Below are 15,163 nucleotides of genomic sequence, written 5' to 3'. Positions count from 1 at the left end.
GTGTGATGTGAAGGGAGAAATGGTGGTTAAAGTCTCATGTGCCCCCGTTTCTTACATATATTGATACTGTTTTGTTCATTCATCCAAGGACAAGTTTAGAAAACATGAGCGATCACAACACTGCCGACAAGCTTGTTAATTTACATATACTTATAATCCCGTGAAACAGTCGTGAATGCCAAGGTTATCTATCATAAGTATGGAAAATAGTTTACAGAAAAACATCCGTTTCATCGACAGTATTGGTACCTCGCCAAGGCTCTGGACTCACTATATACCACTGGGAACAGATAACACGTACTTTCTCGTTGCCCAAAGGTTATTTCTGTAAATAATAAGTTTGCTTCAATCGGTAAAACGGTATATGATCGGTTACGGATGTTTCGTGAATTGTAAACAGGATCCTACACAGCATATATGCTTCTGTTCTCGAAATAATATTCTGCCCAGATCATACACATATAAATGGCAAATGTTTCCGTTTATTTGACGTAGAATATGCTTGTGATTAAGGGTGCTAAACCTACAGATGCAAGTGTCACATCCGCGTAGAAGCAGGTTGTAGTTTCTCTAATGGCAGGTATGTTTCAATTAAAAAGTCACCATTTACATATGACAGTGTCCCTTCTTCAATTGCACATTTGATTTTCCAGGGGTGTTTGTGTTTATTGCTTTTTCTCAAATTCTGTTGAGACACTCGATGTAAGGTGTTATTTGTGTTGATGTGAACCCAGTTTTTACCCGTGTTTCGTTGTCGGGAACAACAGTGACGTCATCAGCTGTTTAATGTTTGGCAGAGTAAGAAGTAGTCACGCATACAACAGTCAACATTATGTTACTATGATTTTAGGCCACGGGGGACACCAGAAATGGGCTTCATACATTGAATCCATGCGGGGACTAGGATCTAGGACCTTTGAACGCTCTAACTACTAGTCTACCCCTCCTTCACCCATCTACTACCCATCCGTGTACCCACCCATCACAGCCCCCCACATCCCCCACCAATATAACATTCTCGTCCCATAATGCCGGCTTTATAGTTCTAGCCCACTGAGATACCACGCCGCAGTATAACGTGGCTGCACACTGTCAGCCTTGTTTTATCACCTCAAAATAGTAATCGAATCACGCCAAAGCCAAAATATACAACACTTTTAATACAATAGTTGTTATGCACATGTCAATACAAAGGGGGACACAGCTTAACAAAATGATTTTATTTTACCTTCCAAAAGTAAATGTTTCGTAAACATGTTGTTTCATTACAATGCGCTTGCGTCCTCTGTGCATCTATCATCATCTGTCACCTCATCATCAGGATCGAACACAGTCACAGCCCTCGGACCACGGAAGTAGCAGTAAACACGCCTACACTATTCAAAATGACCGAGATCACTCTCATGTCCTCTTGGTTTGGTGCGTGTTATGAACCTGTAGACCATCACACAGTGGCGGTTGGTGACATACAGACGCCTTCGCTTATCAAAGTACAGGCCATAAGGGAACGTGATGCCATCCCTTGACGTCAGTACGTCTCTCAACCAAGTGCCTGAACTACTCAAATGAACCACTTTGTTTGACATGTCGTCAACAACAAGCATGTCGCCTGTGTTTGTTCCAGTGATGCCGCATGGATTCATTGGTCGGTGTTGTCCTGTGGGTACATAATTAAACACAACATCTCCGTTTGGTGTCATACATAGCAAATGACTTCTTGGGGCATGACTGCAAGACACCAGGATGTAACCTTGACTGGTGGTAGATAGGAATAAAGGATCTGATACAAGGGTTCCCCCATCTGTGACACGATTCAGCGTCCTCAATACATTCCCCGCCATGTCCAGGATGTCCACACAGGGAGGCGACCCGGATCCTGCTGCCAGGGTAGTCGGAGTCAGGGCCGTCAGACCAAAGTACTTCTTCCTCGTTGAAATGTATGATTGAAGAACAAGGTCAGGGTTCACTTCAATCACTATTATCTCCCTTGTCTCGGGAAGGGTCACGGCCATGTGATGGGCATTAAGTTTTGCAATCCGCCGAGGGGGGCTCTGAACAGAGAGCTTACTCTGAAATGGTTGAGTATTGCGTGTGTAGAAGGATTTGACGCACTTGTTGTTATTATCAGTTACAACTATGGTGTCTGTACCACCTTCATTGAACACTGCCACATCATAAACATGAGGTAAACTTGTCTCATCTTCTGTTTGTATGTCCACTGTGTCGTGCAGAACTAATGTCGATGTAGAATCAAACATATCTTCATATATGGTCTTAATTTCACCCAAGCTTACCTCGTGTATATTGTTACAGATCTCTTCACAATCATGCATAAAACATACTTTCTCTCTCAGTTCATATTTTATATCTGAATTTGGGTCGTATACTGCAGGAAACTCCTCTGACTCACACCACAGGTACATCTCATAGATGTCAATTTCACTTCCAGACTCCAGAGCTCTGTCTATCATCACCGAGTGATGACTTATCATCTGCTTGGCCATCTCCTCAGACTTCATTTCAGTTTTCAGTCGCTCGATCTGTTTCTCAGTGGCGTCATCCAGTTGGTCCAGGAGTTGTCGTTCCTTCTTCTTTATGGCTTCTGTAACTGTCTGGATTGTGGATCGGATCTGACACTGAACGGTGACTCTGTTCTTTATTACCTCAGTCCGTTTGGTTTCTAAATCTGTTAGCAAACTGTCTGTTGCTTGTAAATGAGACGCTAGTCTTTCCTTAACTCCTGTAACACAGCTGATCAGTTCTGGCATAACGGATTCAAACGGTAGAATTGCCTCACACTTTCTTTGATACAGGATGCAACAGGATTGACATTGCAGTTTCTTACAATCTTGGCAGTAGAACTGCATGCTTTGATCTGGATGTTGCTTACAGAATGGTTTGCGTCTTTGGTTGATTTTGACCTCTGTGGACAGGCCAGATACGTCATGGTGACGATGGGCAGGAATACGTCTGTGAGCCTTCTGGCATCCCTCACAAAGACTGATGTCACAGTCAGCACACCAAGCAGTGGCTGGAGGTGCCGCTCCTTCATCACTACATAGGATGCACTTCGGGGTATCTGCAAGTATACATACAAATGTGTCAGTTATTTTTCAACAATAGAACTATAATATTACGAAATAACCTTTAACCTTTCAATGTACATACGAGGAATTCACAAACCAGGGATATGAAGAACGTAGCTATGTTAGGATGAGTTCAGCACTGGTAACCTATTCGGAAATACCTTTTGTCTTGGGATTAAATGAATCCAAGAGACCCTGAATCAAAAAGCTGGGTTTCACCTCCTGTGCCCACTCTTCAACTGGCCTGTTTGAGTTGACTACTTTGGTCATCTTTCGACAGAATGGACAGAGGAGAGACTTGGCACTGATGGCTTCTGGTCTGGTTTTAGTGTAGCTAACGACACATTTCCGACAAAATGTGTGATAACACACAAGTGTACAGGGGTCATCAAAGACGTCCATGCAGATGCTGCACGTCAATAAGTTGTCTGTCATTTGTCGGTGCACTGCCATCTAAAATGTTAAAATAAAAATATTGGCATTCTCAACTTAACATCATACACCTTTTCATCCAGAAGAACCCATTTTTGTTTTTGATTGATATACGGGCAGTTTTATCAATAATGAACTCACAGAGAGTAGACATGGATACAAGATCGTTACAAGACTTGAGGTAGTTTGTTGTGTGCTCATGTACCTCCAGCACATGTCCATGTTCCAATGCCTAATTATGACTACAATCCTTAACCACATATAAAAGCAGTCAATACGTGATTGGTCAGTTCATGAGTTACAGTTTTGTGGATCAAAATACTAATGCTTGAAAATAGCTCAGTGTCATTTCACAGTTCCCAAATAATCACTCCACGCTACAAAGGCAAAGTTATGTTTTGGAAAGCGTTATTGCGTGAATCCCTTAAGGTGCATGTGTGTGTGTCTGTGTGTTTATTGGATGCATGTGTAAAATGTGCGTGTGTGTGTGTGTGTGTGTGTGAGAGAGAGAGAGAGAGAGAGCAAAAAAAAGAGAGGGAGAGAATGGATGTGAATGTGTGTTTATGTGTGTATGTGTGTGGCTGCTTGGACTTAATTAATGTCGGTTTCATATAGCTAGCCAACTGAGACACCATGCCGCAGTTTAACGTGAATAGGGAGTGAGTGAGTTGGGATTAACGCCAGTTTTAACAGTATTCCAGTTATATCACGCGTCAGTTAATTTGGGAGGAAAGCCCAAAGTGATGCAGATCTCAGACCTTTACCTCTTCTGTGAAACCCACGAGCACGGGTACGGTGCTGACAAACCTAGAAACATAATTGGGGCGAACCGGGATTCGAATCCCCAATCAAAGGTTTCTGGCGTGCCTAGGGGTTGCAACTCTGCACAGGGAACTGCATCCCCTTAGACGACTGGGGCACCCGCGCCCCCCGTGACCGTACATGTGGCCCGGTATTGATATTCAAAGGTGGCCTTAATAATTCCAACGTGATGCGGATAAAAATTCAAAAGTACTTTACAGGATATATTTTGGATGAAATATGCTGATTTATTATATCGTTCTACCAAACATATCCCGACCGTCGCTAACACATACATTCTTTGTCTTAACTTCTCTATCCATGGGGCTTTTGTTGCAAAACGTGGTGACAAAAGGTAAAGTCACACGTCCATCTTCAGAGGTTCAAGACATTTTGTCAAAAAATGAAGGCAAATGCCATCTGAAGTCTCCTGAGAAACAATGTGTGAGATGCTGGACTTCCTTGTTGATAACATCTATGTAAACCTTTTGTAAGACATTTAGGTAAGAAGAAGGCATCCCCACGTGTGCCAATTGTGCTCCTCTTCTTACTGATCTCTTCCTTTATGCAAATAAATAGTACACTCTTCTTTCATTAGGAAAGTCAACACAATGTTATTTGGCCAGGAAGTTCAATTAATGCCTCAGGTATATCGATGATCTGATATCCTTCAATAACCATCAAGTAGCCAATTCCCTTCCACTGATTTACCCACCTGAACCATAATTAAACCGCCTCATCTGTTTCATGTTTAGATCTATGCATAAAGATTCAGAGCGCAAAACATTCTCCTCAAGACTGTATTGCAATATTCCTGCAGCTCCAGGTTTTGGTGTTTACATCTCACAGCTTTTGAGGAACAATCGAGCATGTTCTTTGTACCAAGAGCGTCATACGACTCTTGCTCACAAGTTGTTTGATCAAGGTTACCACATTCATGGCCTCATGAAGCGTTCAAAACGTTCTATGGTAGATATATGAACGACATTTTCAAATTTGACGCATCGGTGACGATAATGATGTCCAATGCAATTCCTTGTTTTGACTTGTAACATGTTCCCGTGTTTGTTATGTGAACAGTTGACTTGCCTTTGCATGTGTTTTTGACGGTTGGGGCAGGATTCGCCAGACTTTTCGCTAAGACCTTCCACCATCAGAATATAACACATGCTCATGATGTAGTCATTTCAGCCGAGATTTACTGTGAATATGGCAAGGTTGTGTCGCTTTTCCTTGCAGAGGGCGATCAGAACAAAAAACACTCATTGTCTCATATTAGCCATTTTGCTAATTCAATAATTGAAATGTGAAAAGTCCAATCTTGACGATTTAAGCAACGACAGCACCGACGACGACCACAACACCGCCTACTCCCGTCTGTGAGGACAAACTATCAACATGTAGCATCTATAAGTCTGTCTGCAAGTCGGACACACAACAGAGGTGGGGGTTGCTGTACTGCGCCAAGACTTGCCGCATGTGTCAGCTCACTACGATACACTGATACTACCTGTACACATGTACATGTGTATTCATGTGTGGATAATCATGTCAGTCTGGTCTGATTTCAGTATAAGTAAAATACAAATGTCCTAAGATGAGCTGTATAATTTACTCAACCGGTTTCATGAATGTGGTTTTCAGGAGTCAATGCTTAAAGTCTGGAGTCAATGAAGATAGTTCCTAGATTATGTAATAAGCCACATCTCAGGAATATTAGAATGAGTCTAAGACTGACATTACGTGTCAAGGTGGCTCGCACCTACAACTGATGTTGTAAAGCTAACGTCTTATGTATGTGATAATTGTCTCTCCACATGAACTCCCTACCATTCTTTCACTGGCTTTCCTTCTATCTTTTTGTCTGTCTGTCTCTGTCTCTCTCTGTCTCTCTCTCTCTCTCTCTCTCTCTCTCTCTCTCTCTCTCTCTCTCTTGCTCTCTCTCTCTCGCCCCATATCCCACTCTCTCTACCTCTCCCCCCGATACCCCAATCTCTCTACTCAGGATCATTCTAAATGTCTACATGATTCCAACTCCAGACGAGACGACAGTGGCGGTAACACGACCAACAAGGGCATTTACTGGTAGGCATCCATTAAAGTCCAGTTCTGCTACTCCTTACATCAAATACTGACATATTATAAACTGACATTTTGTTCTCACACGAGGGATACGGGACGTCGGTGTGTAGTGTGTAGTGTGTAGAAGATACAGTGCATTGTTTAATGTGTGTGGTGTGTGGTGTATGTTGTTTTGGGTGTAGTGTGTAGATATTGTGCTAAGTTGCAAAATGTGTGTGGTGTGTGATGTGTAGTGTGTAATGTGTATAGTTTGGGGTGTAGTGTGTTTATCTCCGAGCCGACCAGTCCTTGTTTTAGCCCCTGAACGCCGAGTGCCAGGCAGAGTAACAACAAGTACCATCATTTAACGTCTTTTGGTATGACGCTCCCGGGGATCGAAACCCGAACATTCCACTCTCCTGGCTGACGCTCTACCACTAGACCACAGAGGCGATCCGTTAATACTGTGGACGTGCATCACCTTCTGCATAGAGCATTATTAGGACGATATGTTTGCATTGATTTAGTTTCAACTTGCGTTTTCAATTTTTTTAAATTTCATTTGTTGAGATTCTTTTGGCCGATTGTTTATATAGTGTTTAGTGTAGAATACTTAACGTGTGGCGTGCAGTGCATATTGTATAGCGTGTAGGACATAATATCCCAGTAAATAATGGGCCGAGGAGTTTTCTCTTTCCAGTCCGTTCCACAACATGAAGTTTCTTACCAATTACAATGTCAAAAAGTATTTCGTAATCCTACAGTGTTTTAATGTCATCCTGCCAGGGGCTACAGTACGTCACACGCTGCCGGCGACCTGTGTCGACAAGTGGAGCAACTGTGACTCCTACCCTCACTCGTGTGCGCCAGTGTACAAAGACTGGGCGTCCGCCAACTGTGCCCGCTTCTGCAACTTGTGTTGAGCGTCTTGGAATCTGTACCGAGAAGATGAGGGACGCATGGAGTCTGCACTGCGAGATTTTGTTGCTGTATTACACATATTAAATGACAATGTCAGATGACATCAACATACGTCGAATATATTGCCTCAAAGGCTATTATCAGAGAGTGGGCCTTTCTCTTTATTAATCTAAACCCTGGATACTGTCTCAGTTAGAGTATCTGGTAAAACAAAACAACAGCCTTTATGAGTCTAGGGTAATTAGTTTCACCATATTTACATTGACCGCAGACACAGAGAAGATAAAGTTAAAAGAATGTTTACTCAATTAGACTTGTAACAGCTGATCTCCTTTGGTATTACGATTGATGAACGTACGTGTGTGTGTGTGTGTGTGTGTGGGTGGGGGTGGGTGTGTGTGTTTGTGTGTGTGTGGGGGGTGGGGTGGGGGGGGGGGGGGTGTTGGGTGGGGTGTGTGTCGAAGGCTCAAAAGTTAGCTGTGCAGAGTTGCTGTACTTTGCTTCATGCCAGGATCCTATAATCGTGGTCGAGAATTCCACCTTTGCCTTGATTATAATGTTTTTGCTGCCCGCACCATGCCCGTGCCTGTAGTTTCCCCACCTGTTTAACGGAACCACCTTTCAAAGTTTACCAAAACTCACTCGCTGATACACTTTAACACCGCTTAATTAACAATATTTCAGTTACATCACGTCGACAGAGTGTTTGTGGCCGGACTCGATGTAATAAATAGACGTTTGCAACTTTGGTGAAACCCACGTGCACAGGTATGGTGCTGACAACCCTAGAAACAATCAGGGCGAAACTGTGATACGAACTGACGACATCAGGCATGGTCTAAGGGAAGCAACTCTGCACAGTCTATTACGCGCCTTACACAACTGAGCTCCCAGTGGGGAATTGAGCCAAACTGAATGGAATCAAATATTCTTTACATTACTTTTGACTCATGTGATTCATGCACAGAAAATGTAGGATGATCATATAGGAATCAAATAAGCCAATTCTTTCAAAAAGTTCAATAAATTACAGATACACTGATAAACAATAAATAGACGACAAACATCAAGAAAACGAAGTACTGTTGTGGAGTATACACTGGACACGTCCCTCCATGTCAGTCGCGATCAATGTTTTACCTGCAGCGACTAGACTGGTTACCAGTATGTGCGCATCAGACAACGCATACCAATTTAGCAAACCGCCTCTTAACACGTCACAATCGACACAGCCGACATGGCGTCAGGTAGACAGGAAGAATGAGAGGTTAAAACTACTGACAATTAAAGGTAATGTGAGCATTGGCAACATGCAAGTTTGTTTGACGTCCCGCATATACTTGATCATTGTGACATGCCACAGGTATATGGAAGGGGTGAAAATAGCTTCATACGTCCTGGTTGTACATGGTCGTATGGTCCCTGCGTGCTGTTTATAAGATTGAGTTATAGTTTATTTTGAACAACAGCAAAATGTCAGCAATATCCATCCAGATCCATCGTCAAAACTTGTTTTTATTAAAGTAACAGATGTCAGTGTTATTTACACTACAGGAGTCCATCTATTCCTAGAATAGAAGGGCGGATCAAGCATTCTGGGGAGGGGTCTAACATATCCAAATCCTCGTTCAGATAAGTTTACTGCCTACACAATTTGTTTTTAAAAGAAAGAGGAGGGGGACCTTGGACATACCCCACGCCCCTCTCTGGGTCAGCCAACAGAATCAAAGATTCTACTTTCGTTATGCAAATGTACTGGAATGAGTCATGTTCATGTATAAGCATTTTACGGACGTTTCAACATGATTAAGCTGGCGGTGGTTCATGCATGGGGTGTTACACAATACTGAAACTTGTCGTAAGCTTGCGATGTCCTTAAACCAACCAACCGACCAACCAATCAGTCAACAAATCAATCACAGTATGTTTTCATGATCCCCCCCCCCCCCCCCCCCCCCCCCCCCCCCCTCCCCGGGTCAGCCAACATTCTACTTTCGTTATGGTCTACTATTAAAGTAGTCTTGAATATGATCCTGCACCATGACTGTGGAATATATGCATTTTATAAAAACAAAACCTGTCTAGTTTCATAGAAAAACAGTTGTAGCCAGCTCTAACAATCCCTATGAAATCAGCATCACGAAAATTAATTGTTTTTATTTAAGAAGAGAGAACTGTTATGTGTAATAAAATATTTCAAAGACGATGTATTAGTCTGTCTCAGTGTAAGTGTAGTAATTAGCTTTGTTGGAGCTGGACAAGTCATTACTTAAAATTATGATGATAAATCTTTCTCTTCACCTCAACTGAAAATATGTAAATTCACAAAAAGGTCAAAATCTAAAATTGTTTGTTCATAAATATGTTTTACTATTACAGATGGCGATGCACAAGACATTGACAGACAATTTCCTGACTTGCAGCATCTGCAAGGACGTCTTTGATGACCCCTGTACACTTGTGTGTTATCACACATTTTGTCGGAAATGTGTCGTCAGCTACACTGAAACCAGACCAGAAGCCATCAGTGCCAAGTCTCTCCTCTGTCCATTCTGTCGTAAGATGACCAAAGTAGCCAACTCAAACAGGCCAGTTGAAGAATGGGCACAGGAGGTGAAACCCAGCTTCTTGATTCAGGGTCTCATGGATTCCTTCGCTCCCTGCAGTCAAGGTATAAGTATACACCAGAGACCATGGTGGTTGGACTTCCACTCAATCCATATAGTTTTAATTCATCTTCAACACAGGCAACAGTATTTACCCATCTATGACAGACTCGTTCTTGTCCTTGAATATCTCTGTCATTTCTTTCAGTGGCACACTATTAGGCCTGCAGTCAATCCTGTAACATATTTGCTCGTTTGCTTCTGAGACAAAGTTTTGATTCTCATGATTTTGAAGTCATGTTATTGACCTTGTCTGGTAACAATGCCACATAATGTTAACGCCTTTCTTATTGCATACGAACACAAAAATACTTTTTCAATTTATTGTTGTATCGACTTTTTATTACGAGTTGATAGGTACGTTTTATTAACAGGTACTGTATTTTCTATGTTGGAAAACCAAAATGAACCAACCTAAACGTGAAATGTGTACTTGAGTATTCCAGTTATAGCATCGCATGTCAGTTTGATGAGTGTGGAAAACTTGATCCGATGTCAAATGTCACTTTGGTGAAACCCACGAGCACAAGAATGGTGCCGACATACCATGAAACATAATGAGGACGACTCTGGGATTTGAGGGATGCAGACATGCAGATTTAGAAGACTGCGTCACTGGTGCCCCTTAAATGGGTACTGATAAAGGAAAGGATAAATGTCTTTATAAAGATGGCGCAAATAGGTGCTCTAATATTCATATTTTCTGTTCATGTGAAGCACTTTCTAAGTACATCCTAACATAACCTATATTTCTCTTTAAACAAACAACCTTAAATGAATCATGTCGACATAATGCATGTGTATATTTCTTTTTTAGTAACAAATAACTGCAACTCATGTGATGATGACGGGGAGGCAACTCTGGCTACATCTTGGTGTTCTGACTGTGAAGTCTCGCTGTGTGGTGGATGTCTTAAGGCCCATGCTCGTAATCCTGCCTTCCGTCACCATGACGTATCTGACTTGTCAAGGGATGTCAAGGTGAAGAAAAGACGGAAACCCATGTGTAAAGAACATCCAGATCAGAGGATGCAGGTCTACTGCAAGGACTGTAAAAAAATACAATGTCAATCTTGTTGCATCTTGTATCACAGAAAGTGTGAGTCCATTGTCTCGCTTGAATCTGTGTTGCCTGAAATGCAAAACACTCTTCAATCTGTAAAGCAGAAACTAGAGACTGATTTAGCAACATCAAACACTCGTCTTGCAAAGAAGGAAGCACAATGTACTGAAATTAACGAGAACAAGTCAAGCCTTCAGTCTCAGGTCCGATCAGCAACCCACATCGCCATTGACTTGATAAAGAAGAAGGAAAGACAACTCCTGGAACAAATAGATGACGTCACAGAGAAACAAAGAGGACAGCTGAAAGGAGACATTAAGCGTGAGGAGATGGCCAGGCTGATGATTCGTCAACACTCGGAGTTGCTGGGCAGAGCTCTGGAGTCTGAGAGTGACGTGGACATCTGTGAGATGTATCTGTGGAGTGAGTCGGAGGAGGCAGCCACTGTGTGTGACCCAGAGTCAGGTATGAAGGATGTATCTGGGGGCAAGGCTTGTTTCATACACGATCGTCATCTGATGTGTGAGGAACTAAACGATCTACACTTGGGTGTGATTGATATCATGTTTGAAGATGTTTTTGATTCTACAACTACAGCAGTTCTGTATGACACAGTGGACATACGGGTAGAAGATGATGAGAAGAAACCCTATGCTTTTGACGTGGCAGTATTTGTTGTTGACAACACAGACACCATAGTTGTCACAGATTATGGCAACAAGTGTGTGAAATCCTTCTACAAAAGAAACAAGAAGTCATGTCAGAGTAAGCTGGGTGTACAAAGCGCCCCTTTATGTATTGCAAAATTAAACAACAATAAAATGGCTGTGACTATCCTTAACAGTAAAGAGATAATAATAGTAGAAGTGAAGCCTGAACTGGTTCTTCAATCATCCATCTCTACAAGGAAGGTGTATGTGGGTCTGACATCCCTGACACCGACAACCCTGGCAGCAGGATCCGTGTCTCCTCCCTGTGTGGACATCCTGGACATGGCGGGGAATGTGTTGAGGACCCTGGATCCTGTCACAGATGGAGAGATACTTGTATCAGATCCTTACTTCCTCAGTACCACCAGGCAGGGTAACATCCTCGTGTCTTGCTGTGAAGAGGACGCTGGCAGAGTCCTCTGTTTAACTCCTCATGGAGATGTTGTGTTCAGGTATCAGCCTATCCAGCAGTGGCCTTGCCTTCGTGGAATCACTGAAACCAACACAGGACATATCCTGGTTATAGAATGCAATGTAAATTGTGTGTTTCAACTCAGCGCTTCTGGGACGTTTGTCACGTGATGGTATTACATATCCGAATGGTCTCTACCTGTGTGAAAGTCAGCACCTGTATGTCATCGATGATGACTGTGTGAAGATCTACAGATTTACAAGAAACACCTAAGATGTGGATGCATAACGATTGTTCCTGATAGAATCCGTCACCATCTGAGTGACAATAGGTTATGTAAATAAGAGAACAATCAGTCTAGAGTGTCCACCGAAACAGTTAAAATTTGACGTAAAGTGCTAAATAGTTATGAAATTTATATGAATGGACCACTGATATTGAGTTATGACTCCAGGTGTTCGCGAAAAGGGTAAGCATGTCCGGCCCTATCGGTAGCACTCGCCAATCACACAATTTTTATGACAAAGGAGGTATTTGTCCCAAACGCGGCAATGCTGTACTCGTATCGTGAGACGGCGGCCTGTAAACAAACCAGACAATCAAGTGATCGATGAACCAGAAAATCCAGTGACACGTTAGTGCATTAACTGATTTTGTTGAAACTAATAAAACCGATACGTTAATTTTAACCTTCGAATTAAGTGCACCTATTCTGCTTCTTAAAAGAATGAAGAACGTTTAAGAACTATTATGTGGGGCAGTAGTTGGGGGGTGCGCAGTTTTATTGTGCCCACACCAGGTGTTCGCGATGTTTGTGTCTGACATTGATGTGGAGCTGAGAGACATCAGTGTGGTATATGTGAACAATGAACACACAGAACTGGAATTGTCACCCGTCACACAAATATTCCGTTATTGAATGTGCATGTATAACGTGTATATTTAAGTTAGCGGGGAGGGCGGATTTTGGGAACGAGCAAAGGTTACCAACAACACGTGCCAGTTGTTGGAGGCGACCTAATGGATCACGTGGCCTGGTTGATTGCATGTCATCGTATCCCAAATACATAGATCGATGCTCATGATGTCAATCACTGGACTATCTGACCAGACTCGATTAATTACAGACCACCCTCATATAGCTGGAATATTGCCGAGTGCTGCGACGAAAAAAAACCCAATTGGCGACTGCTGGAAAGTTAAGCCTTATTGCCTCGTGAAGTATATAATTATATATTTGTAAATACAATAAAACTCTGATAATTAAAACCATTAACCACTTCCTGTCAGTTTAAGTGTATTGGTAAACATTTACTTGCATATCCAGGTGTTTACATTTCTGTCATAATAAAAGTGCTGTCCCTACCTTTGTACAATTTTTTTCTTGTTTAAATGAATACATAACACACACCACACCACTATGGAACCCGTTCTACGACGGGAATTTATGTTAAAAGATGTGAAAAGAGATCGTTTCCGCGGTTGATTCTTTTCGTGGAACACGACGCATGTCTTTGTAACAAACATCAGTTAACGCTGTGTGATGTAAAGGGAGAAATGGCGGTTAAAATCTCATGTTCCCCCCGTTACTTACAAATACATATTGTTTCCATATATATTGATGCTGTTTTGTTCATTCATCCAAGGACAAGTTTAGAAAATCTGAGCGAATGTGTCTGTTCGTCGACACCAACCACAACACTGCCGACATAATCCCACGAAACAGTCGTGAAGCCATGGTTATCTATCAAAACTATGGAAAATACATCCGTTTCATCGACAGTATTAGTACCTCGCCGAGGCTCTGAACTCACTTTATACCACTTGGCACAGATAACACGTACTTCTTCGTTGCCCAAAGGTTATTTCTCTAAATTATCAGTTTGTTTCAATCGGTAAAACGGTATATGATTGGCTACGGGTGTGTCATGAATTGCCAACAGAATCCTACATAGCATATATGTCTCTGTTCTCGAAATAATATTCTGCCTAGATCATAAAAATATAAATGGCAAATGTTTCCATATCTTATTTTTAACCGTTTATTTGGTGCAGAATAGACTTGTGATTAAGATTGCTAAGCCTATAGATGCAAGTGCGACATCCGCGTAGAAGCAGGCTGTAGTTTCTCTAATGGCAGATATGTTTCAATAAAAAAAGTCACCAATTATATATGACAATGTCCATTCATTTCACATTTGATTTACCAGGGGTATTTGTGTTTATTGGTATATCTCAGATTCTGTTTTGTCTCTCAATGCGAGGTGTTATGGTTCAGTTTTCACCCGTGTTTCGTTGCCGGGAACAACTGTTTGAATGTTTGGCAGAGTAAGAGATGGGCTTTATACATTGTATCCATGCAGGCACTAGGACCCATGCCTCTGGCGTGACAAGCCAAGCTTTAACTACTAGTCTACCCCTCCCTCTACCCTACGACCACCCTTAACCGCGCCTTCTGGAAGATCTGTGTTTGAATCTTCAGAAACCCATGCTTGTATGAGTTGACAAACGGGATCGGGTGGTCAGGGTCGCTGACTTGGTTGATGCATGTCACCGTATTCCAATCGATCGATGGTCATGTTAATCACTGGAACTTCAGACCGCCGTCTTGTAGCTTGAAGAGTGTTGGGGCGGCGTTAATGAACCTACCGTCCAACCAACCAACAAACAGTAAACAGTAGCAAGAGGTGACTAATATATTAAGGTGTTATGAAGAAATGAAGCTTTTCTCATTTTGACGTGACAGTTTGACTCCGTTGGATACAGGTTCGTGAGGTATTAGTGATTTGTTTGTTTGTTTGTTGTTTATCGCCGCACTCACCCACTTGACCTGCAGACCGTCGTCTTGTAGCTGGAAGAGTGTTGAGTGCGACGTTAATCAACCTACCGTCCAACCTGTCAGCCTCGTTTTATCCCCTTATAAAAGAAATGGAAGTAATCGAATCACGTCAAAACAACCGAGCGATAAATGGCAAAATTAAACAACACTGTAAATACAATAGTTTTTATGC

At 42.2% G+C, this 15,163-nt stretch overlaps 2 protein-coding genes and 1 long non-coding RNA gene across 3 annotated transcripts; 2 read left to right on the top strand and 1 right to left on the bottom strand.

The window, feature by feature from the left end:
* Positions 1–1,376: 1,376 nt before the first annotated feature.
* Positions 1,377–3,539, bottom strand: LOC124120862. The gene is made up of 2 exons (XM_048397303.1): positions 3,248–3,539; positions 1,377–3,079 (listed from the first exon to the last, which is right to left on the bottom strand). The coding sequence occupies exons 1-2, from the start codon at positions 3,537–3,539 to the stop codon at positions 1,377–1,379; spliced, it is 1,995 nt and encodes a 664-aa protein (XP_048253260.1).
* Positions 3,540–6,281: 2,742 nt separating this feature from the next.
* On the top strand, positions 6,282–7,408 carry LOC125381075. The gene is made up of 2 exons (XR_007221683.1): positions 6,282–6,404; positions 7,167–7,408. It is a non-coding gene; the product is annotated as an uncharacterized LOC125381075 (long non-coding RNA).
* Positions 7,409–8,530: 1,122 nt separating this feature from the next.
* Positions 8,531–13,502, top strand: LOC124111258. The gene is made up of 3 exons (XM_048397386.1): positions 8,531–8,591; positions 9,681–9,972; positions 10,785–13,502. Exons 2-3 carry the CDS (start codon positions 9,681–9,683, stop codon positions 12,320–12,322), a joined length of 1,830 nt encoding a protein of 609 aa, XP_048253343.1. The 5' UTR covers positions 8,531–8,591; the 3' UTR covers positions 12,323–13,502.
* The last annotated feature ends 1,661 nt before the right edge of the window (positions 13,503–15,163 follow it).

The sequence above is a fragment of the Haliotis rufescens genome, unplaced genomic scaffold, assembly GCF_023055435.1.
Source record: "Haliotis rufescens isolate VD_foot unplaced genomic scaffold, xgHalRufe1.0.p SCAF_17, whole genome shotgun sequence".
Taxonomy (NCBI): Eukaryota; Metazoa; Mollusca; class Gastropoda; order Lepetellida; family Haliotidae; genus Haliotis; species Haliotis rufescens.
This window is presented reverse-complemented; position numbering and strand designations above follow the sequence as displayed.

Bases quoted from the DNA above. Each gene is read 5' to 3' on its own strand.
- LOC124120862 (XM_048397303.1), bottom strand. From the start codon at position 3,539: ATGGCAGTGCACCGACAAATGACAGACAACTTATTGACGTGCAGCATC. The intron at 3,080-3,247 runs GTATTTCCGAAT...GTATACTTGCAG, and splicing joins ATTTAATCCCAAGACAAAAG to ATACCCCGAAGTGCATCCTA.
- LOC124111258 (XM_048397386.1), top strand. From the start codon at position 9,681: ATGGCGATGCACAAGACATTGACAGACAATTTCCTGACTTGCAGCATC. The intron at 9,973-10,784 runs GTATAAGTATAC...TTTCTTTTTTAG, and splicing joins CTTCGCTCCCTGCAGTCAAG to TAACAAATAACTGCAACTCA.